General features: G+C 40.5%; 1 protein-coding gene across 1 annotated transcript in view; it reads right to left on the reverse strand.

Moving 5' to 3' along the window:
- Positions 1-26272, reverse strand: part of fam222aa (family with sequence similarity 222 member Aa) — a 59507-nt gene that overhangs the window by 20260 nt on the left and 12975 nt on the right. The window contains exon 2 of the mRNA XM_067439316.1: positions 4683-4840. Coding sequence (XP_067295417.1) covers positions 4683-4788 — 106 coding nt within the window. The 5' untranslated portion in view covers positions 4789-4840. The remainder of the gene's footprint in view (positions 1-4682; positions 4841-26272) is intronic.

Consider the following 26272-nt stretch of genomic DNA (forward strand, 5'->3'; position numbering starts at 1 on the left):
CAATGTGATTGGCCTGACCAGAGTTTGGTTTTTAACAGCTCAGAAGGGTATTGAGAGTTGCTAGACGACACTCCTGGCAGATTAGATTTGCTGCCACTAGGGTGTGTCTAGATTTCTAGGCTACATCTCATCATGACCCTTGAATGGCTGAAGGCGTTTATGTGAAAACTGAAGGCTCAGCCCAATTCTGAGGTCTTGTCAGTATTATGCTGACTTCTGCTTCTCATATGGTTCAAATCTTTCCCATCAGGTCTTCGGAGGTGATAATCTCTCTCTACCGGATTGGATGTTGTGACCCTGCAAATGATGTCAGAGTGCCATATGTGCATCTGATTGGTTGCCAAAGCCTGCTGTGGCTCGGGGCAGAGGGGGAAGAATGTTGTGATTGGACCCGAATCACTCACAGACGCCTTACACAGGTAAGCGTGTGTAACGGATCATGTGCAGCATAAGCATGCAAACATAACACCATGGAGAAAAATGTATCTGCAGAGGGAAGGAAGAAATGAAAAGCAAAAGGAGTGAAAATGTGCAGGCAAAACAACAAAACGGCAAATAAGAGTAAACAAAAGGAAGTGAGCAAAAGAGAAAACAAAAGTGTATGACAGAAGAGAGCGAAGGAAAGAGTGAGATAGAAAAAAGAAAGAGAAAGAGCAAGGGATAAAGACTGAGAAGCAAAGTGAAAGAGTGAAAAGAATGAGCTGTGAAAGGAAGAAAGGCAGAAAATCACCCAGAATGCATTGCAGAGGTCAGTGTTGGAGTGGCTGTGATGTGTCCGGCCCCGGTGCTCCGGTCCCCAGGGTGCTCAGTTATGAAGGGGGATCTGCCCTCCGCTCAGACTTTCATGTCGCCATCTAAGCTACCGGCAGACAGACACTGGCGGGGGGGCTGGACGACAGCTACAAATGTCACCCAAACAGGGAGATTTAATTAGGAATGACAAGCCCTGACGTGTGAGAGTGCCGCCACATACTCAGAGAATTTAGGCATGCTGAAAGCGAGCGGCTGTGATTTATAATTTAACTAATGCCTGCCGTTTCTTTTTCATTTCTTGGCTAGAAGGGGGAAAACTCAAAAGGCCTCCTCACTGAAGCTAATCTAATACGATATTTTTAAGGGCAGGCGGTCAACGGCTTCTTAAAAAGCATGTTGCCTCCTCATTCTCTCTCCCACTCTCGCTACCTCCACTTGCAACTCGCCAAGCTTTCTGCCTTTTTTTTAAGCTCTTTTTCTACTCCGACAGCGAAAGAGGTGTGATAATGAAAACAACCTTTCCTACCCCCCCATCTCTCTCTCTCTCTTTCTCTCTCTTTCTCTCTCTCTCTCTTTCTCTCTCCCTCTCTTTCCCTCTCTCTCTCTAAGCTCCACGCACTCTGGGGAAATTGATTGTCTGGCTGGCCGATCTGAGCGCTTGCAGCTGATGCTGGAGCCAGTTAAGTCAGGCTTTTTTTATTGAGAGTATGAGGCATTTTTAATGGGAGTTGCATCAATGAACTGTGCAGGCGCTCAGCATCTGCATGCAGAGGGGGGGCTTTCACTTTATAGTTATTTGAATACCCTTTCACATCCTCTCTCTCTACTCATGATCTGAGAAGGACAGTGAAGAAGGTGCCCGTCCACCTCAATCATCTTTCCGACATCAGCCCAGAATGTGTCTCGCTCTCTCTTTCTGTCCAAAGCCTGACACCTGTCTGCAGCCCCAGACCAGACGGTGCGGTCCATACATACTGAAACCACAGAGCAGACACAGATACTCCAATCAATGACACACACAAAGGTCTTTTAGTTATTGTCATGAGATTGTGCTCTACTGCAGTGATCTCTCAATCAAAAGCAAACTGATGCCAGGAAGAGTGACTGTGTGTGTGAGGCAGAGAGAAAGAAACTGTTCTTTTCCCATTGATTTCAGCCTCAGACCCCCACTGACTGCTTCTCAATAAGAAGTCCAGAAAGGAAGTGGCTAAATCCTGCTGAAATTGGAGGGAGGGAATCAATTTAAATCAAGCATGGCAGTCTCCATCTCTACTGTGCTCTCATTCTTTTTTCTTTTTTTCTCAAAGATGCATTTTTTTCCTTTTTAATGCAAAATCATTTTGAAACTTCTTATTCATCAGTTCATCCTTGTCAGTCTACTCATTCATCCTCTCATCCATCTATCCATTTGTTCATCCACTCACCAATCCATCCATTAGCTCATTCATATCTACTATCAGTTTCATCAACCATTCATTCATTCATTCATTCATTCATTCATTCATTCATTCATTCATTCATCCATTCATCCACCCATTCATTCATTCATCAAATCCACCCATCTATCCGTTCATTCATTCATTCATTCATTCATTCATTCATTCATTCATTCATTCATTATCCATCTGCTCATTAATCCATCCACCACCATCTGCTTCATTCATTTATCCATCCAACCATCCATCCGCTCATTTATTCATCCATCCATTTGCCAATTCATTCATCCACCACTCACTCATTCATCTATCCATCCACTCATCCATCCATCTGCTTTTTCATCCATCCAGCCATTTAATAATTAAGTCATTAATTTGCTCCATCCATCCATCCATCCATCCATCCACCTACACATTCATTCATCCATCCACCACCTGCTTCATTCATCCATTCATCTGCTCATTTATCTTTCCATCTATCCATCCACTCATTCAGCCATCCATCCATTCAGCCATCCCCAATTCATTTATCCGTCCTTCACTCATCTATCAATCCACTCTATCAATCCATTTATCCATCCAGCCATCCAATAACTCATTCATTCATTTGCCCCATCCATCCATCCATCCATCCATCCATCCATCCATCCATCCATCCATCCATCATTTATCCATCCACTCTATCCATCCAGCCATCCAATAATTCATTCATTCATTTGCTCCATCCATTCATCAATCTTTTGTTTATTTTTTGAGATAGGACGGTACTGGAGACTGGATTCGCAACAAGTCAGTGTGCTGCCAACAAGACTATCGGCTCCAACCACTCATTCATTTGAATTATACCAGTGAAGCTCTTTCACTTCCTGTTCTCAAACTTCACATTCACACTTCTTTAAAATTTCAAAAGAACTGCAGCAGGTGCCCATGCATTCCCAAAAAAGCTGTCCTTTTAACCTTTTCCTCTTTCTCAAGAAGGAGAAAGCAGAACGATGCTACGCTGATCAGCGAACAGCAGGAGGACATTGCCATCCTATTACGTTTAAGCTGCTCTGAGCTTAGAGCTGAACCGAGGGTATAGTGGTTAGAAGTTGCTTGTTCCTCTGCTCGTCTGCCTGTCCTCACAGTAATCAGCTTGTGCATATGGAATACTGCCACGCCAACAAAACAGAACTCGAGGCATATGGAATGTTCTAAAAGAAGGACAACCCCCTCTTCCTCTCTATTCTTTCCTTTCTTCTCTCCTTCTCATTACAGGAAGAGCTCCCTCAGTTTAAGTCTAATCTGAAGATTTAAGCAGAGCCCTGGGATCTTCGGTCGGAAAAAACAGTAGGCTGTGCTTTACTTTCTTTAATCTCTCGGAGCCTGCCAGAGCGAGATTTGTTGGTCTGTAAAATTCTTATGAACCTTGAACAAACATGGAGATACATATAATAATATACACAATTGTACAGTGTGGCAACCAGAGTACCTGTTCAACATGGGTTACTCGTGCATAAACCGACTTATGGAAAATGAGCAGATTTGTTTCAGCGTGTATATTTGCATACGGGTAGGTCTGTAAGGACATCCACCACTGCAAATGTTTAGCTAACCCGAAGGTTGAGCAACAAGCCTTGAAGCCATGGCAGGGAACCTCTAGAGTAAAGTCTTAAATTCTTGCTGATTCAAAGGCTATTGAACAACAAAAGAAAAAAAACAACAACACTACAAATGTTTCATACAGTCACAAAACCCAGACATTCCTCACAGAGCAGCACAAAGTAGAGGATGGAGTAGGGTAGTGTAGTAGTTCAGAAGAGTACGGGTTTTTAAACAAGGGCCTGAGGGTCTGCAAGATGGTATTAGGATGAAGACCTGCATGAATCTGGATAAATTGAGAATGTTATTTAAAAACGTTTTACACAACACATTTGACAATATTACCATTTAGTTTCTAACGAATGGTTAAAAGTAATACTAAAATTAATTGGTAAAAAATGGGTAAATTTATCGTTAATTTATTCTACTGAGAGCAACAGGATTTTAGAACAGTTAGAAAAATATCTGCATAGTTTTGTGAAAAAGGTAAATATTTTCAGATATTAAACAATTTGCTTTAGTACAATGATAATAAAAAAGTTGATTATTTAATTGGTTTGTATTTATAATAAATTACATTTTTCTAGCTTGCCCTGCAAGTGGATCATCATCCTTGGGGATCCTTGGAATCAAAATACCACTACAGTAGAATGGAGTATACAATACGACAAGAAGAGAGACTCAAGTACAATATAACAAATACACTAAAAAACTAAGCTAAATACACACTCACATTTAATTATTTAATATGAGCGTTCCATCTCATCAGAAGGAAGTAAATCTAATATAATGTGCTAGCAATCAGCAAGCCAAATCAGTTTGCTGTCAACCACTTGTATTTGCCATTTATGATAAAATTAATCTAAAACAAAGAAAAAAGAAATGTAAACTCTGAAATACATTTCTGCTTACATTTGCGGTTGATGTGTTGCGTTGGCTCAAGACTCTTGCTGCTGCTGCAGACGGCCGTGGTGTGCTGGGGTGCAGGGTTCTGCCTCCTCTGCAGACAGGCCAGCATGACTGCGCAAACGCAGGTACGATTCTACAGACACTGGATTGCCGAGGCCGACCTGCAGAATAAAATAGTTGAAATGGTTAATGATGGAGTCAGAGGATTAAGCAAGACTAATTTAAACAGTATGAAAATATACATTATAAAACATCGTTTGGGAGGGAGATTCCCCACTTCTTTATGTAAAGCTCTTTGAGTACCCAAAAAAGCACTATATGAATGTGGCAAATTATAAAATTATTATTTGGGAACCAGAAGACTGCCCATGTTTACTGTAAAAAAATAAAAATAAATAAATAAATACAGTGATATATATATATATATATATATATATATATATATATATATATATATATATATATATATATATATATATATATATATATATATATATAGGTAAATATTAGAAATATTAAATAAAAAAAATAGAGTAATATATAATACGGCTCCAACATGCATACAATGCAGTTCTTTAACTCGTACCTGTGATGCACAGGAGGAGGACACAAACACACACACACACACAGAGAAGTTTTAATGCTGCTCCAGCTGCCTCTCGGCTCTGTGGGCTGAATTACAAACACACACCTGCTGCATCACATGGGAATCTAGCAGCCCCGTGCTTCCTGGCCATCCCACAGCACCCATCCATCAGCAGCCTATCACTTCCCTCAGTCACAAGAGGAATAAAGCACCCTTCACTGCTCACAACACACACACAGTAGGAACAAAACCTTGCACTGACCTCCTGACAACACTTTCTAAGATTTTTTGTGTGTTTTTTTAATGATGGGGATACCGAGAGAGAGAAAGAGAGTTTGTCTGCAGATCAGATGGTGACTGAAACGGTATTTTGTCCAAAAAGGTCTCGAGGCGATTTTCCAGGAGTTTGTACTTGGAGTGTAAATGTCCATATTGTGTGTGGGAGTATGTGTAACATGCTGATGAGTTGGGTGGGGTGGGGGGGCAAATGCCAAGCGCACATCAGGGCCAGTGACGGGCGTAATCAATCTCCCCCCGGGCCATAAATCTCTGGCTGCATTCCTACTCTGCCTCCCTCCATCTTCAGCTCTTTCGCTCCAGAGGAAGAAGAGAAAACGGGGCGCGCTGCCAGACAGTCGACACAGGAAACAGCAGCTCTTTTGGAGAATGCGTAATAGGACCATCTGACTATGTTTCAGGCAGCACTGACGCCCACCAGCCGACAACCAGACTAGCAAAGAAAGTGTAATAGTAAGTTACAGGAACAATCCTGCTGGAGTAACTTTACAAGAAGTGTCTTGCTCTTGGGTACAATGGAGGATTCGAACTTGCAACCTTTTGGCACTTAAAAAACATAAGTAAAAAAAATATATTCTCATAGGTCCAAATAAAAATGAATAAAAGATAATTCATGTACTGTTTGATATGATATATTACCTTTACAAGCCATCTACATTAAAAATGCAAATACTTCTATAGCAATAATAATTGCAGAAATAAGTTTTAAATAAACTTTGGCAGCCCTAAAATGCTAAACCAAAATAAAAAATAAGACTAGAAAACTTAGAACAAATTTAATAAATTAAAATGAACAAATACTAAAAAGTAAAAATAAAAATATAAAATGGAAATAAATCAAAGCCATAATAACCCTATAGTGAAACACTTAACATGGTTCGCCTAAGTAGGTACGACATGTTCCTGGCTGAATCAATATCCTTGTTTGGAACAGCATTCCTGTCAACCAATCAGGTTTTAGGATTAGGCTTATGGCTGGGGTTAGGGGCTTGAACAACATTCTTAATCTATTATCCCTGTGATTGGTTAGGGTCAGGGGTACAACTAGGGCTATAATTTATAGGCATGTTGTTCCAGCACCAACAAAAGATCTAGGAACATGTCCACCTTGGCTAAATCAAACCATGCCGGAGGGCAACTGGGTAAATTACAGCTCTTTAGATGGCAACGTGATTAAACTGAAGCAGAAACATCTTGATGCTCAATAAAAACGCTTGACAACCCTTTACCACCCATCTTGTCAGTCAGACTTTCTGAGGGAACAAATCCTCAAACTGTGAACAACAACCGAAAACATGCAATCCACGAGTGTGCTGAATCGCTCCGTTTTATTGACATGTGAAATCTGTGTTATTTAAAGATCCAGGCTCATCGGTAAACATCTCTCTCTCGCTCTCTATCTCCTCAATGGCTTTCTGTCACAGCGGGGAAATGGATTAGCCCTTCCTGAGACTGTTTCCAAAAATCTGCATGTGAATGCAAGCAGATGATGTGGAACTGAGCAGAGAATGAGAGCGAGATCGACAAGCGACTCAGGTCTGCCTGTCAATATTTATTTATAGTAAACACGCATGCACTTTGAAATTGTGCAGCTATGTCAGCTAACATATGCTTAACGTATTTGAACAAATCAGTTGCAACACCAATAAAAATCACCACCACTATATACTCATCATTGTCTCCCTTCAGTCGAAAGCTGCATCAGCTCAACACACAGAACAGCAAACGCTGGAAGATTTCTGCAATTGCACTAGTGAGTCTGCTTCCTGAGATACAAGCCATATTGCAAATTCTCTTATCACTGTTATTTCATAAAACTAGAGGGTTTATAAGCTGGCAATGGGAACAAACCTCACACACACCTGAAAACAGTGAGACATTTTCCAGGAGATATGACTGAACTCTTGCATCACTTTTAAGAAACAAGGTACGTATAGCTAAAACCGAGATGGCATAGATTTGGTTTGTATTTAGCATATGATTTTCATCTAAAGCCCCACAGCCACACCGACTTCATAGACATCCCTCTTGAACATCCTGAAGTTAAGTCCCTTGGTTAAGGTGAAGGCTCAAGTTCCAAAATGTGTGTTCAGAGCCTTCAGACCTACTAACACAGAGCAGAAGGTTTCAGCGCAACACAATTTTAAAACTATCGCACCTCACAATGAAAGAAAAAAATTTCACAGTTAATATTGTTTAAAAAGCTTTAAAAAATAGATTTAGCATTATATAGAGATGCACATATATTTAAATTCTTACAGATATGTATTTTCATGCTACAGTGATATCAGATAAATATTAGACCCATAAATATAATTCAACACTATTGAGTGTTAAGTTTAATTTTCTTTTTTTTACCGGAAAATGAGGTTTAAAACTTTAATTGAGCATTAAATGATGATAAAGGTCATCTAAAATGTAATGATAAAGTAACATACACAATTAAAAATATATTATAAAGAAAAATGCACTTATACAGTACCAGTCAAAAGTTTGGAAACATTATTTTTAATGCTTTTGAAAGAAGTTTCTTATGCTCATTAAACCTGTATTTTTTTGATCAAAACTACAGAAAAAAAACAGTAATATTGTGAAATATTATTACAATTTATAATAATGTTTGTCTATTTCTGTGATGCAAAGTTGAATTTTCTTCATCCATTACTCCAATCTTCAGTGTCACATGATCCTTCAGAGATCTTTCAAATATGCTATACCAAACTTTTGACCGGTTTATTAAATTCGTATATAAAAATCGACTGCTATGGTACTGATATTCACTCATCGCTGGTTGGCAGTTTCTCTCATTGGGCTGACATCCAATTTCTGATTGGCTGCGGATGGGTTGTGCTACGCAGCAATTTTTGCTTTCAATGGGAATAGACAAACAACACAACTATTTAGAACAAAATTCTCCAAATGAGACATGTAGCTTAGGTCAAAGTAGTCTGTGCATAAATCAGTTTCCATAATGAAAGTGGTTTTGTATCTGTAACCATATACAGTTTCAGGTAGACACGCACTTAGTTTGTCTGATGCATGCCGAGATCTCTGGCGGCGGAATTAACCTCACGCTGGCCTGAGCCCCCTGAATTCTCTGAAGTGCACTTCTGTGGGAGAGGCGAAAAGATCGATAGGCTGGAAAGTGAGGGGAAGGTGAAACCAAAAGGTGTTAGTGAGGATAAAAGAACCTAAGACAAAAAGCATGACGGGTAAAAGTTGATTTCCTGTCTATAAAATCCTCCATTATGACCAATATAGACTCAGCCTGTAGGGATTCTACATATATTGATGTTAAGGTTGGAGAGAGGAATGAGCATTTGCGTTTGTCTGCGGTATCTTGGAGCTGAGGGGACGGAAAGGAGGGGGGGATTCTCTTCCTAATTGAATGGTGACCTGCCAGCTTGGTGTGAGTGTGTGTGTGTGTGAGTGAATGTCTGTGTGTGTGAGACAGCGAGCCCCATGCAGTGCTTTTAAAAGGCCTGTGCGTCTCCCCTCTTAATAAGCCCAAACAAGTTAATCCAATCGACACACCCAGACCCTTTTCTTCGGCTTTAACAAGCAGCCACTACAGTCCCCCATAATCCCTCACACACACTGCACTGCTGAATGGAAAGCAATGAAAGAGCCCATTAGAGGGACAGACAGAGTCCCCGACCCCTTAACTTCACTACACACACACACACTTAGACACTCAACACTGTTATATAAAAAAACACACACACGCTGCTGAACACGCTGAGCAGGCAACATTACAAAATCAGAATAACATTAGGTCACACACACACACACACCAATAATGCAACAGGACAAGGACAAACGAGAATGCAAAACACTCACAAACAAACAAACAATCCTTCAGAGGGGACATCTGCAGACGGGCACGCACAAAGGGACATAAATCCAATGACTGTTAACAAGACACGCACACACAGGAGACCCGGCGCTTCCTAACAACACATGAATGCAGGAGAGGACGTAAAACCCATTGAGCGCAAACAGTCCTGCTGACAACAAACAAACAAACAAACTGCACATTTTTCCACTATACATACAGTCTCATTCAATAGCTAACAATATTCGCAGACAATATCCACATCTGCTAAAGAGCCCGCCTCCATTCCAGGGTTAAACACAGGTCAGCCATTGTTGCAAGCATAAGCAGATGGAAGATGGTTTATTTTGCAGCTCGAAGAATGAGCATAAACATATTGCAGTGGTAAATTCTTGCTTTTTTTTAGCCCTCAACAGGGTCTGCAAACGGGAGCCGGATGATAACATGATGAAGTCTATCTCTGTCACAGCACGCAAGACCACGCGCCTGTTATCTTGAATCACGCTACACTAGCCCACATTAACGCTGTCACATCGGTGGCTGAAGCACCAGCTAATTGACCTCTTATACGAGAGACGCTGAATGAATATGTGTGTGTGTGTGTGTGTGTGTGTGTGAGATCACATGGAAGAACTTTCTGTCTAAAGCAGTGCTGATGCAGCCACAAAATTATTTTCTGAACATTAGAAAGACATTTAGACATTTTCAAAGTAGCAGATGCATCAATAGCGCAATAGGGTGAGCAATCAATAAACCTGTCGGGTCGCGCTTGCTTAGATTTTTCGTAGTTTGATGGCAAATGAAAATGTAAAACATTTGAATTTGAAAACAAAAATTAACGTTTATATAAATATAAAAGAAATGCACTGATATCATTTTTTTTTAAAACTATTTTAAATTACTAGCCACTGAGTGATAAAAGACCAATATTGAAATTCTACACTATTATGTCTAAATAAACTGAAAATAAAGAAAAACTGAAACTCACCCTTTAATGCTGCAAGTGAGTTTAGCCATTATAACGTACAGTGTGAAAAATGGATTTTCACTGTGAGATTCCATTTAAAAGTTTTATTAAATCATTACTTTTATACTTTTAATATAAAATATTCAAATGATGGCAAATGTAATCTAAATGCAAAAATAGTAGTAAAATAATAGTGATCATGCACAATTAAATATTTTATACTTTTGAATAAATTAATAAATTAGCGAGCTACAGCAGTGTAAAGGTCTCTCCTTACCAAGCATTTGAATACAACAAATTGTAAAAGAAAGAAAGATCGCACAGCAGAAGTGTAGAGGTCACACATCTAAATAAAGACACATCGGAGCAATAGGCTGTCCGTTAAACTGCAACAATCCACAGAAAAGAACAGCTAAACTAAAAAAAAGCCCAGTGTTGGCCATCACACTGTTTGTCACACATCTGAACTCATTCACATAACACAAGGACCCTGTTTAGGATTAACACAGAATGAAAACAATGGTCTATTCTATGCACGACACCCCCACCCCCCTGAAGGCATTCATTTGTTAGTGTGAATATTCAAGTGTCTTCTCTTGCTGTATTTTGTTCATTGTTTGTGCTGTTTGATCACAGCCTGAGGGGCTGAAGTCTGAAAGATGAGGCGCTGTCATTTGAGGGAGGGAGAAAAAGACAAATAATTTAATCATTCACGTTGACGTGGAGTTATGATAAATAAAAACTCAATGTACCATCAATGGTTCAAATCAATAAAAAAAAATTCAAGCTGAAAAGTTCACATCAATGTACTGTATCAGTGTTCACTGAGGACACACTCCAGTATCCCAGAATGCACCTGCAGGCCTGCTGACCTCAATTTCCATTACCACTGAGTGAGGAACAATCAATTACTGGGAAAAATAAATGTTGCATGCACAAATAAGTATGCAGCTGGTTAATAGGACTTTTTATACTACACACACACACACACATACTTTATCAGACATTGTTTCCTCTAAGATTATCAGTTTTCTGTCCAATAATCAGAGAGACAGTGAGCGAGAGAGCGAATAACAGCCTTGCCTGGCCCTAGTGGCAGGAAATATCCGCCACCTTCCATATCACACAGCTGTCCTGATAAAGACCCGCGTTATCATTCCCCTTCCGAGGGACACGAGGTAGTGAAGGTTAGGTATGTGTGTAATTCACATGTGTGTGTGTGTGTGTGTGTGTGTGTGTGTGTGTGTGTGTATCTATCTGAAGGTGGCAAGAAGGAAATGTGTGTGGAATGGTAATCTTTTGATAAGTCTCAAATATGTGTACATGCTCGCAGGAGCCTTCAAAAGAAAGGGATCCCAGTTCATTGGTGCCGAGACATTTGGTCGGCTGCAGTCGGCTGACAAAGCTGCTTTGCAAAATGACATACAAAGCAGATCGCTTCCAAACACACGCCAACTCTACCTGACACGCTTGTGTAATCGCACAACTTTGACTCCCACGTGACTGAGAACATTAGAGGGTTTCATGAAGTCTCCTCTGCTAGTCTTGAAAAGAGCTTTAAAACGCCAGCACTTTTTAAAGTGGATGCCTGGGAGTTCACTTAGGTTATTATAAAATATATATATATAATTTAAAAATACAATCAAATGGTATGTTCAGAAATATTCAATTAATATTAAAATTAAAACATTTTGTATGATTATTATCAATGTTGAAAGAGTTTCATTTTTTAGGATTACAGTATTTATCCGAAATAAAACGCTTTTGTAAGATTGTACTACCAATTTTTTTTTTTTTTTTTGGGTGGGGGAAGAGACTTAAAGAAATTATTATGTTTATTTAGCAGGGATGCATTAAATTGATCAAGTGACAGTGTATTGTTCTTTTGAACTTTCTATTTATCTAAGAATGCTAAAAAAAAATTACACAACTGTTTCAACATTGATAACAATCATAAATGTTTCTTGAGCAGTAAATCATATTAGAATGATTTCCGAAGAATCGGTGACACTGAAGACTGGAGTAATGATCCTCAAAATTCAGCTTTGTATCACAGGAATAAATTACATTTTAAAATATATTAAAATAGAAAACATTTATTTATATTGTAATAATATTTTACATTATTACAGCTTTTTTTGTATTTATAATAACATAAATGCAGCCTTCATGAGCAGAAGAGACTTCTTTAAAAACATAAAAAAAATCTTACCGTTCTAAACATTTTGACCGGTTGTGTGTGTGTGTGTATTGTATGTATGTGTATATGGCCCTGTTTGACGATCTAAGCACATGATCTAAAGTGCATGGCGCCAGTGAACATAGGGCTTGTCCAAATCCACCTTTGCTAGTTTAACAAAAGAAAAAAACGGTCATTGAGACCGGCGCATGGTCCAAAAGGGTTGTCCCTATACTCTTATGTTTAGTACACATGGGCGGCTATTTTCATAAACAGACATTTTCAACCTCTCCGGTTTCAAAAAATAACACCGTGCAAACGTACCCATGTAAATATGCTGTCAAGAGCATGCCAAACCTGTGGGTGGCGGTGTAACGAAAAGCTCAAGCCCACGTGACGCGGTCTGGTTTTTTGTGTTGGAGGGAGTTGTTGCTGCAAAATTGCTGACCTTTGCTCCTCGACATAATAGAGCAGCTGTATTTGCAAATGCAAACACACGTAAAGAGTACGCACCAACATAAATGCGACTCCTACTCTGAATGCTTCCATGATCACATCAAGTAAACATAGGTTTCACTTTTGACGTGGGTGCGAGCTCTGGCGCATACTGTGACGTTGGCTGCCTAAACACCCGTTTGTCTCAGTTTACATACAAACGTGCAAATGAAGATTTTCAAAATCTCCACTCTGGCCGGAGTTTTTAGAAAGACTTGTTTTCAGAGGCAAACTCTGTTTGCGTGTAAACGAAGGGCGCAAATGAAGGGAAATGTCTCTGTTTTTAGAAATAATTTACGTGTAAACTGGGCCTTAATGAATAATAAGTGTGCGTTTTTGGGCACAACAAATCAGATTCTCGTTTACATGGTGGAATTTCTCTAGCTAGCAAAGAAACGGATCTGCCCATCCAATGACGCCTGCTTGCTCATCATTACTGCAAATAGGGAGGCTAATTCTGATACATGTAATGACTATCAGTTATGACATGTAGGCATTTTTATATTTATGTACACAATAATAATCTTTTACAGTTAAATCCTTTACATTTTTCATATTTTGAAAAATGTTTGTCTGCTGCCTGTGTGTAATAAAACAAAATGTGTGCACACATTGTGGACCCCGCTGATAGGCGCATATTGCAAACACACCCTTTACGTAACACAAAAGTACTAAAAAAAAAAAATCAATGGCGCAGTTTTTAGTTGCCTCAAAATAGCAACGCACCAGAACACACCTTGTTTTCAGATCAGCACACCCATGGGTGAATAGATGGGGGCAAGTGCATCTGTAATTTAAACAACGTGGCGCTGGACGTGAAAATGAAAAGTGCAACGGGATGAAACTAGAAAAAAAACACTTGCATTGTGCTGGGTGTTTGGCCCCATTTACACTCTATAGTTCAAATGACCCAATTCCGATTTTTTCCTCTCATGTGGCATAGATCGGATATGACATGTAAACGTGTAAGCAGTAAAAAAACGCATGGATTCCGATATCCTCAGATCGGATTCAGGCCTCACTCAATATGTGGTAATTAATCGGAATTGAATTGGATAAGTGCATTTGCGTCTGCCATGTAAGCGGTCAAATCGGATATTCCCCAGTAAATGCGAGTCGTACATCATTGAAAAAAGTACGGCGGCGAATGACGTCAACTCAGATGGACACAAACTGCGGAGTCGTACGTCATTGAAAAAAGTACAGAGGCGCTGTCTCAGATGGACACAAACTGCGATCCAGTGTTACCAAGTCTCCAGTTTTCCTGAGGAATTGGGCTACTTTAACACAATTTTGAGTTGCAATTGGGCAGGTTTTGTTGAAAAATCTGGCAACCCTGTAAAGGGCTCTTCTCTTTTCTCCGCCTTACGAGAGAAATGTTTTGCTGACCTTTAAAGATGTATTAAACATTGTATAAAATTTTTGTCTGCGTCCATTGCATATCGTGCCGTTTTAGTTCCTTTTCTGGTTAAGAACATCTTGGGCTGTTTCGCCAGTGTACAGTGTAAATGCAAATATCGGATACGGGTGGCTTTTTTTAAAAAGATGATGTTCGCGGTTGCAAAACAAAATCGGATATAGTCACCAAATTGGAATTGTTCATCAAGACCTGCAGTGTAAATGCAGCCTTTGATAGGGCCCAATGGGTTCATAATTTTTTTTTTAAACAGTATAAATAAAGAACAAAGGGTTCAAAAAAATATTAAAAGGATCAATAATAATAATAATAATATTTAGTGACATGCGTGAAACGAATAATAAAAAAGTGACATAAAATAACATACAAAGCAGATCGCATTCCAACACGCAAACTCTGCGCTTGTGAAAATCGCCTAACCAGTGACTTCCACGTGACCCTCAGACAAACGTCATATTCTCAGAGAACATTAGAGGGTTTCGTGGAGTCTCCTCTGCTAGTCTTAAAAAGAGCTCTAGACAGCTTGACAATCATAAGGTCAAGTGAGGCTTGGGAGATTCATCCGAGACTGAGTTTCTGATCCGATGAGGCCGAAGAAGTAATTTTATTCAAGAGCACTGTTTATCCTGAGGATGATGTCATAAAATCCAAGCACAAAACAAACACCAGGCCTGAAACCCCTCACGCAGCCATTCGAGAATAGGTGCAGTCATGCAAAACCCTGCTTATGATGAGACGTGCCCTCTGACCTCCCGCTCTCTCTCTCTCTGGCGTGGCGCGCACACACACACACGTCCCTAAGCAGAGTTCAGCATCTTAAATTACTGCCTGCCCTTTCCCTCTGTGTGTTGCCCTCCTCTTCTGACCCCTCCGCTTCGCTGACGGGGAACTGTTCATAATTAAATGTTAATCTAAAAAAAACCCTTTCCTTCTTCCTATCTCTCGCTTTCTCTCCTCCACATTTTTTGGGAGAGATCTAGTTAGAGATTGCATTAGCATGAAAAAGCAGGCTGGTAATTGTCTTCACCCAGCGGAGTGATCTGTAGCTCGGTGAGCAGAGAAATCTGAGGATTAGTTAAAAAAAAAAGAAAAAAAAGAAGGGAGCAGCTCTATCTCTGCTAAGAGCGCAGATGCTGCCCACAGCCACAGAGACTCCGATTAAATTACACTGTGAAGAGGATGTGGCCGTTGACTTAAAAAATTAAATAAAATAGACCAGTGGGAGACTAAAGCTTGACCTCCGTTTTAACTGGCGAGCTTATCCAAAAACTCCTCGTCTCGCCAATCTATTAATATGCATTTCTGTTGAAAACGAGGGAAGGGATTGGGTCAGTGGTTAAAACGTGGTTTCGAGATATGGCACGGTGTATTAAAGGGGTTAGATATCCAAAAATCACGCCTGTAGGCCCTTACTGCCCTCCTTTAATCCCGGGTTTCACATTTTAGCTTCTCTGCTTGCCGGATCCACACTTCAAACACACAGACACCCAGAGGGAAAAAAATATTGCTCAGAGGTTGCTCTTTCAAAGCTCAGGAGACTTAATGTTCTCAGTTGTTTTATTCAAAGAAATACTTCATCCAAAAATGAAAATCATGCCCTCCAGGAGCTCAGAAATCTCATTTGCGTATGCGCATATTTCAAACTTGGAAGGTTATGACTGTTGCGGCAAGTTTGACGTGAATTATAGCAAATGTCTCTGGTTTTCACGTGTATTGAGACGCGCCATAGTTAAATATGCAGAACCACAAATGAGATTTGAGCATAATTTTATGCTGGTTTTGTTTCATTTTTTGTAACAAGAAATTCAATAGAATGCCTCCTTTGTATTCCATAGATGGGTAAGTATGATAAAAGATTGATTTTAAATTTTGGATGAACAATTTCTCAAACAGTTGTCTCCTAAACACACGTGGATGCTAGAGTCACAAGTGGATGCCAGGAACTTCACAAAAACATTCAAACTATTTTTTTATTTTAAAAATGGAAATATAAAATGGAATATGTGTCTTGATCAATATAGCTGAGGGGAAACCCGTAGCATCAAAATGTTTGAAAACACCTGACTTAGATAATAGACCTAGTTGTTGGAAGAATTTGGTATGAAATATCTGCATTCATATTTAAAATCACTTCTGTTTGCAGAACAGTATCTTGGCAAATCTAAGCAAAGTGTATGATACAGTCAACAGAGGAGCAAATACTTCAACTAAAGTTCTTTTAAATGTCATTGCTGTTTAGGAGAAACAGCTGAGCTGTTAAAAAGATTTTTCAGTCTTCTGAACCATACGTTCATTTTGGCCTTATGCCAGGTGCCAGCAAATACATCAGGGATGAGAAAAAGCACTTCCACCTCCAAGGCAAAACTTCAGCCGCCCGATAATCTAATATTTCATGAGGGCCTATATTTCTCCTCACAGACTTCCTTGAGATGAAACATTTGCCCTGCAAGCAGTGCAGAGCAGAGTTTGACTTGCTGTGGGATTAATGGCGTTGTCAGGGTGGAAGTTAAGGACCGACGTCTGACCTTCTCCTCTGCCCAAAACTCAACGCGCAATTAGCTACATTCACTGCACCGTGCAAGCCCACAACAGAGCGTCTCAGTTTACAGTTTACATAGGAAATAACAGGGCAAAAGGCCGGTTCACACGTGCCTCGAACACTTGTGAAGACCTTGAAAAGCATTTTCCTTGGCTGCTTTTTTGAATTTACCGTAAATAGACCAAAAGAAAAGATCTGTTTGTATGGCAAGCACAGCATGCGTCCCGTCGGAGGGGTAAGCGGAGCTGACGAGAGATTGACAGATTGAGTGTACAGGATACGGGTGAGGAGACTTTGTGTGGAGATATACGACTCCCTCTCTGATCGGCAGTCCCTGACCTTCCGATGCACGCTCCTTAACTTCCTCATTAAGCTGTCACACAGCATGCCAAAAACAAACCAGAGCTCAAAACATATCTCCCTCCCATTCAACCACACAACCTCCTCCAAAAAAAAAAGGAGAGACAATCGAACCAGGATATAGCTGGATCGGTTTTCAGCATCTCAGCTAGCCCAGTCTGGGTAAATGTGCTCAATACTTGCAATGATTAAGTTGGTCGTCCCATCTAGCCGTAGACAGTCTGCCTCTGTCCACGGCAATCATACCCTATTAGAATAATGATAAGATATCCCGTCTCCATCTCCTTCCCTTCCTCTGTGCTTTCCTGGTCGGGTCTCTGATAGACATTAATTCTAGTTTCATCTATAAAGCCAAGCTCATGCATATTTAACAGAATCTATTACTTTAGGATTCAATTATAAAAGACTGTCCCTCTTAAATTTTTTATAGTCCACATAATTGGTTGCAGGGCCAAAACAGGACTTTAAAACCCCGAGTTTATTGATAAAAATAAAACGGCAGGACTTAAAAGAAAACATGAAAACCTTCAGAAGTCTGTATAAAAGTAATTGTACGCAGTAAAAGTATCCCACAGATATAAACTAACAAACAAACAAACAAACAATTAACCGCCCTGACCCGACTGAAAGACATTTTCGTTTTAATTGGTCCCCAAGGCTGGAGGGACCCCTCGCAAAGAAAGGACACATCCACAGAGGTTGGACTAGATTTCTGACAGCCAACAGAGATTTAGATGACAAGTGAGAAATTTAGCCTAAGAAATTATAAAATCCTGGGAGTATGACGTTTCGTCATGTCCTTAGCAGCATAAAGGGGCTTTCATTTCACACTGACAGCAATTTCCAGTGACAAAGCCACCGAAAGTCATTTGCTTACAGTAAAAGTTGGCGTTTTGAGGTGACTTGAGCGACAGCAAACATTGCCTATGCGAGCAAAGTTGAGCAAAGCTCCACACCATGCAAATGAACAATGATGGGATGTGCGACTCGCAATGGCAAAAGGGCTGGAGTGCCATTCAGAATTGAGAATGACTTTTAAATTCAAATTTAATTTCTCAATTAAAATTGCATTTGATTTGAGGCAGAAGGAAGCAGAATTGCAATTTGAATTCAAGTAGAATTTAATTTACATTAAGGAAATGACTCATTTTACATAGAAAAGTTTTCCTAGACAAATTTGCTGCCTTGACAAAGCATTGATTGAAAGTTCTGAATAAAAGATTAAAAAGTTTGTAAGTTTAAAGATTTATAGGTGAGACAGAACAATAGACAGACACAGAGACAGACAGATTCCACCTATAGAAGTGTGTAGTGTGTGTCTACAATAGGGGGAAATTAGTTGGGGACATATTTTATATTTTAAAACCACAGATGCAGAAAATCCCACTAGATTTATGTCTGAAATTTGAATAGCATTTGGAGGCCATTACATGGATAAAACATGGAAATCCTCTACATTTAAACTGGAGCTCCAACCCCAACCCCTTTCCTCCCATCCTGTCTCTCCCATATATAATTGCATTGTATTTAATATTTCAACCACTTCATTTCCAAGAATGCATTACCTGCGTTGAATTTCTTTAAATTACATTTCAGTAAATTCCTCATTTCAAATCCTAAATTGCAATTTTGGAACTGGAATGAGAACTTGTCCATCAGGGGGGAAAAGAGAGAGAAAAAAGAGGGAGAAACCTCTGGATGTCATCGTCCCCCAAATTAGCGCTGAAGGGACATTCCCAGAGCTTGTCCCCACCGCCTGCCAACACTCGGGCGTATCTGCGCAGGGGAGAAATATTTCACAGCATATAAATTATTAAGCGTGTGAGCGAGGCCGGTGTGCTAAGCAGCACGCAGATAGGCCAGTTATTCACAGCTCTGCTGGGACAGCGGCGTCTGCAGCCTCCGCACGCTCCTATCAGATCGTTTGTCACCAGCGATAGACAATTTACTACACAAGCCTTTTTCAATTTATTCATTGTGCTGTCACTGCAGTTTTCTCCCACGCGCTGAAAGCCGCCATACTCTCAAACGAACCCCGCCTGATGGAGAGAGCCTTTGAGCCGTGTCTATTTGGACACACGGACCCATACACCTGCTAAAGCTCCCTCTTTAGTTTGGACAAAGACAAACACTGTCTGTTTAAATCTTCTTAATTGAGAGTAAAGGAGAAGAACCCAGGAGACACAAAAGGCAGATGTCCCTTTCCACTCTGTTTCTCTCCCTCCCTGCCAAACCTCGGCTACTAAAACAGCGTGATAAAAGCATGCAAGGTGGGAAGAGCACGGAGAAAGCAAACATCCATCCGCCTTGTCTCAAATTAGCTCTAGGCTGGCTTGAGGAGATAGCCAGTGAGTGCTTCCATTAAGAGCAAACGAACCCCTCTGTGACCACCACAACCTTCTTTTCACCAATCTCTCTGAGGCTCAGAGGTACCCAGGGCTCTTCTGGGAACACCGGAGAGATAGCAGCACTGTGCTGGAAAAGCAGAACTGCAGTTAACTAATACTGAGTATTTTCGCAGGTAAAACCTTGTCATCTGTAAGAATGAGATAAAACACTAATGCACAAACACTCTTACAGAACTTGTTTCACTATAATTCAGTGCAAAATTACTGTTTGAAGAGTCAGTGCTGAGAATAATGGACACTCCAAGAAATCTGGAGATCTTGGGTAATTAGAACATACTGAAAAAGCCCCCAGCAATGTGTACTATATGTAACATTGTTAAAGGAATCTTTACTAAAAGACTTCAAAAGAGCTGAAGCAAGATGGGTATGTTTTAGTGAGATTCAACAGAGATTGTGAACCTGGTTGGGCATACGGCCCGTGTGGGCCTAAAGTCCCTCTGGAACATTTTTCTTCAAGACACTACAAGGACAAAAAAGTTTGGAGTGTTACAGAGTTGCTGTCAAGCTATTCATTTGAAAAATTTCAGCATCTCCGAGTTTAGCGCCGCATAACCTTGCTGCTGGATATGCGAGTCTCTTTGATTAGCAGCTTTAATGAGCCACACAATTAGATATGAGGCAATAAAGGGCTCGTTTAGGAGCGGTGTGGTCTCTGACGGCTGAACCAGAGTTAATTGAGATTTACGTGACAAGATGCTGCAGCAGCTAACAGCCTTGGAGAACGGTCAGCCTAAACTGTGAGCTATTCGGGATCAAAGAAATGACCATGCAGATAAGAGAGCAAAAGATAAGCTTGCTGACATGCACTTGGCCTCGTATTTTGTATTTTCTGCCAATTTGATACTGACTTGATGGGATAAAAAAAAAGGCTGAGCACTTTGTTTTCATGGGTCTTTTAACGTTGAAAAAAAAAAAAATGCATCAGTGGCCATGAGAGAGCCTGAGCCAGAGAGGTTAGGACCGCTGTATCTGTCCTTCATGTGAAGCCAATGCCATTAAATAACAGAAGAGAGGAGCCTCCCCAAGGACTACAGTCCTCGTCATAGAACACTGATCAAGGCAAAGCAGCTGTCACAACAGCCGAATTTTGGCACTCATAATCACACAGATATGCAGGTCTTTTAAAAACGAAACGAACAAAAAAACGCTCCAGGAAGAGCATTATGAAGGTACAGGCCAAAGTTACAAAGTCGGTACGAATTTTTTTAAAACCATATTTGAAAGAAGTCTCATACTCACCAAGGCTGAATTTATTTGATCAAAAATACAGTAAACAAAGAAAGATTGTGAAACATTACAATTTAAAATTCCTGAAATGAATTAACAGCATTATTACTCCATTCTTTAGTGTCACATGATCCTTCAGAAATTATTCTAATATGCTGATTTGAAGAAACATTTCTTGTGATTATTGTTGAAAACAACAGCAATTTCAAAAGAACAGCATTCATATTAAACATATTTTGGAAACTTATAAATGTCTTTACTGTCACTTTTGAACAATTGAATGAATCTTTGCTGAATACAAGTATCAATGTGACTGAATAAAATTATATAAAATGAGACTTTTATCTAACGTGACTTGACTGGATTGTGAAAAGTGAAATGTTACACTATGATATAAGTTTTACTTTATATGACCACACAAGTTGTTTCAAAAGAGAAAGATGTTAGATTTTAATGAAAGCAAACAGAATAATGGGCAGTTAAATAATCGTGTGTTTTTGAAGCCTTGATTGTGTTTACAGTGTGCAATATAACATGAGTTCATGTTTCGCGTGTAAAAAAACAAAATATTTTTCACACAATTACTTATCTGTACCGTGCTGTTTCCTCTGTCCTAAAAACGGCCTGATGATTCCCTTGTTCTATGAAGTCCCTCCTTCAGAAACACGTAACGAGTACTGATTGGGCCAGCGCTTCCAGTGTTGTGATTGGACAGCAGCTTAGCGCACTTTGCCCGGAAAGGTCCCGCCTCTTATCATAACGGGGAGATTCAAGCGCTGGATGCGCGCTCTTCTCCACGTGGGAGAGCAACAAGACCACGCCCCCTATTTCGCGTGTTCTTGTGGGTGGAGGGTTAGTCAATTAACTGTTCTAGTGACGTCATTCCTGCCAGGGAGTGCAGATGTGTAGTCCAAACCGGCCGTTCGCTGTAGGCTTTGAAAGGGAACTTCTGTTAAATAAAATATCTCGCTTGGCATTGAACTTTTAGCTTTATAATTTTACAGGTATTATTTATGCTCTAACAGCAACATTTCACACTAACTAAAGTTTGAAAGATGGGATCGCGAAGAACGGGACCTTAAAATCTAAATAGCACCCATTTTGATTTCATGTAAACCAAAGTATTATGCCTGTGTTAAATGAGCAGCTCAGTTTTTCCACAATCCAAACACAAATACAGACCTCAGTGTCCTAAAAGGGCAGTTTATGGAGATTTCAGCTGCACAGACAGATCCAGAGCTTCTCCAGTGTCTCGCAGGAAGAATGATGTCAACTGTGCAACTATCTCAGATGTCCCCTTTGAAAGCCCTGTTCCAGACTTTCTCTCTCTCAATAGGGGGAATCTGAAAAGGGCTGAGATGAGAGATAGATGTGCTCAGAGCCTGGGTGTCTGGCCCTCGTATAAAACACACAGCCAAAATATCCAGAGAGGGCACCGTTTGTACGAGGGACAAGGTGACCCTGTCTCCCGGGAGCCTGTGAAATGACACAATAGACGCCTCTCATCTCTACACACACACACACACACACACACACACACACGCACGCCAGCCAGCTAACACTGTGCTGAGGAGGGAGTCGGCACAAAAACGAAGAATGGTTGGGGGACACCGCCCCACTCCACTCCACCCTAGCCCCACAGCCCTTGAGCCCCCTTTCAGGCAGAATCCGGTGACAAGCCCCCTGCATACACCCCACAGACGGTGCCGAATTCCACCCTCCACCCTGAGTCCCTGCCACAGGCCCGACAGATGGAGCGGCTATTGATTGAACAGCTCGCACCCTCCCCGCCCGCTGCATCCATCCCCTGAGGAAACAAAGGGCTGGAGAAGTCAAGAGAGACGCCTGAATATGGAGAGCAGGGCAGGGGCAGCCGCAAGGGCGGGCGGGTGGGGGCAAAATGCTTCCACACAGCTGAGTTATGCAGCAAGTGTCTGGGGCTTGGGAGAGCGGAGGCATTTCAAAGCTTTGAATGCACTTTTATGATCCAGACTCTGAGGAGACAGGTTGTGTGGAGAGCACACAAGATCAGCGGCGGCTGTGTTTGCACGGACATAATGGACAGTAAACACTGCCGGTGGAGATGATACGGTTACTGACGGACAGAGCATCATCAAAACAAACAGCTCTTTTTATCAGCAAGCTGGGAAACTTCACAAATATTTAGACGGATAAATTGTTTGGCTAAACGAAATGGAAGAACATGATATCACAACCAAAAGAAGACTCTTTTAAGGACTTTTAAAGGGACAGTTCACCCCAAAATTTAAATTGTCATCATTTACACACCCTCTGACTTTCGCAAACACTACGACTTTTTCTTCTGCTGAACATAAAATATATTTAGAGAAATGTTTCAATAGTTTTTGTCCATACAAAGTCAAAAACTTTGGTTACCAACATACTTTATAACCAAGTACTTCTTTGTGTTCCATTGAGGAATGAAACGCATAGAGGTTTGGAATAACATGAGAGAGAGTAAATGATGAGATAATTTTTTGTGTGTGAATTATCCTATTAACTAATACACAGGAGTCCCAACAACAATGAATTTCTACCCGTAGTTCATGATTGCCTGGTACAGTTTTTTGTAAAATTGTACAAATTCTAGAAATCTGAAGAAAATGTTGTCTGATAAACAATAGAACTTAGTATAGAAAAATAATTTAAAAAAAAAGTAATTATTAAAATTGCTAATTGTTAATAAAGCTGTCCAAAATGTTATATATATATATATATATATATATATATATATATATATATATATATATATATATATATATATATATATATATATATATATATATATATATATATATATATATATATATATATATATATATATATATATATATATATATTCCTATCCTCCATATCTTTCATGCTGGTTCTTCTCACAGATCAAATTCTGTCTACAATATCCAATTGAATATATTTGGACTAGGAAATAAATCATATTAAAGGGAGCTATACACGTTTTGATATCTTGTCATGCTGTCTTTAAACATTTTATAAGCCAAGTAAAAAGCTCACTCTGTCTAGACTCTGATTTAAGTTCCTTTTCCACTTTTCCTTTCTCTTTCTTCTGAATTAAATAAAGATATGCATATTAACTGGTCTGAATCTGTCGTAACCAATGGATTCTCCACAAGAGAAGTTCTGCACCACCTTATCTGCCTCGGTTGGGAGTCCTGCATGGCAAAAATATGTTTTTCTAGAGAGGAAATTCAACGGAGCTTCATCCCTGAGCAGTCCTTGAGAGAAACCCCTATCAAGTAGCACTACTCTGTGCATCACTGTGCCCAGCCAACCCTGTCTGGAGCTCTCAGCCCGCTGGATCGAGTTTCCTCAGGTGGGGATCCGAACACCTCATCCTAATTGGGAGAAGAGGGCCAAGGGGGGGGGCGAGGGCATCAGCTCAAAACAGAGCGATTTAATATAGGGTGAAAATGTAAAGTTCCTGAGAACCGATTACCATTTTGTCTTTGAATAAGACGCCTGACCTTGTGTTGCTCCAGGGGGATTCTTGCAACTAGTGTACCGTGAGTCACTTTGAATGAAAAAATGTCTGCTTAATGCCAAATAAGCAATTAAAAGAAGCATGTTTGAACTAATATTAAGAACCTCGCTTCGCCGTAAAAATGTTTAGAGGCTCTGCACTGTTTTCCTCAACTCGCCAGTTTTATACTTAATGCCTCCTACAAGGCAGCACTTCATTAACAGCGAGAGTCTTTTCGGCAGAACTGCCTGCTGGTTTTGTGATAAAATTAATCCGTGGCCTTGCTTTAAAAGCTCCCATGAAAGGTTAGCATTGATTTCTCAACTGTCTGCTGTTTTGACATGAAAAAAAGATTCTCTCCACATAATTAGCGGTGTTTGGTAAGGGAAGTATCACTATTACTATTGCTCATACTTGTGGTTAGAAGTTTGTTCAAACCACTACTAAACCAAAGTGTTACAGACATGAATGACACCTCAAATCACGTGATGTGTTGTCATCTTTCTAAACGATTAGACACGCCATTTTCACCTGGTGGACAATTAGGCAGTCAAACACACTAGAAATTGTGCGAGACGAAACAAACACCCTAAGAACCACATGGCTCGTCTTGGAAAAAAGGTTTTGTGCACGACAATAAAAATACAGCTATAATAGAGCCTGCTCAGTGGAGGGTTACTGAATCCTATGCCTCACAGGACACACAGGATGTTAACTTTTGTAAGTGGCATGTTTGTTCTAATGTGCATGTTTTTTTTTCCACTGCTGTTTTGCCCTTGAGCGAGGCAATGCACTCACATGATTTGCTCCAAGGGCGCCTGAACACAGTGATTCTGCATCTCCTGGCCTAAACCCATGACCTCGGTGCAATGACCTTTCCAAAAGAGCGGAGACCACCCAATGACCTCCCTCTGCTAAAATAAAGGTTAAAGCGAGTCACGTGGACTTTTCTCGAGAAGCAAAACACACCAAATGGGCTAACGGGTTAGATGAGGGAGAACGAGCAGAGGGCCGGAGGGATATCAGGTAAAACCGGGCAGCCTGATTTTACAATCACCATCTGCATGTTGTTCATCTATTACTCTTTCTCTGACAGATTGGATTTCTAATATTGTGCGCATTCAGAAAGCTTCGGTTTCTCCTTAACAAAGAGAACGAGCCCGTTATGTTCCCCCTGTTCGCTCTTTTTCAGAGTGGTCTCCACAGTGCGCTCTCAGATTCCAGAACACAATGCTGCTCAGGTCTGGCTCGGATTTAAAAGATTAATAGCCCTCTGTCGTGACAGAAATGCAATCGTCTGAGTTTTCTGTGACAGCAGGGAGGGGGACGTGCAAAAAACGACGAGTGTGAAAACCGAAAGAGAGAAACTATTGTCCACGGTCACAAACGCAGCTGATGAGGACTGATTGCTATCGCTACTCTCTCAAGTTTGCCTGTCAATCAAAGCCAGCAACATCAATGGGACGAATTTGAATGATAAAACGAAAAGTCACAAGCGGCAGCATTTTGCTTGTCACCGGGGTTAGAGAACGTGTCGACGTGAAGAGGAGGGGAGGGGAGAAGTTTGCACAGAAATCTGGTTTTGCCGAGAAGATGCCGTCTCTGCCCTTCAATCATAACACAAAGCGTTACCACCGAGCGTCTGCTTAACAATCCCAAATTCAATACCCAGCACAAGTCTGTCACTCGCACGCGCAAGAGAGAACAGAATGGGCCTGGCGCTTCAAGGCACGTCGTAAGTGACACTCAATGGGAGAGTTTCATGGCTTGTCTCTGCTCCATCA

This window comes from Pseudorasbora parva, chromosome 3 (assembly GCF_024679245.1).
Source record: "Pseudorasbora parva isolate DD20220531a chromosome 3, ASM2467924v1, whole genome shotgun sequence".
Lineage (NCBI taxonomy): Eukaryota > Metazoa > Chordata > Actinopteri > Cypriniformes > Gobionidae > Pseudorasbora > Pseudorasbora parva.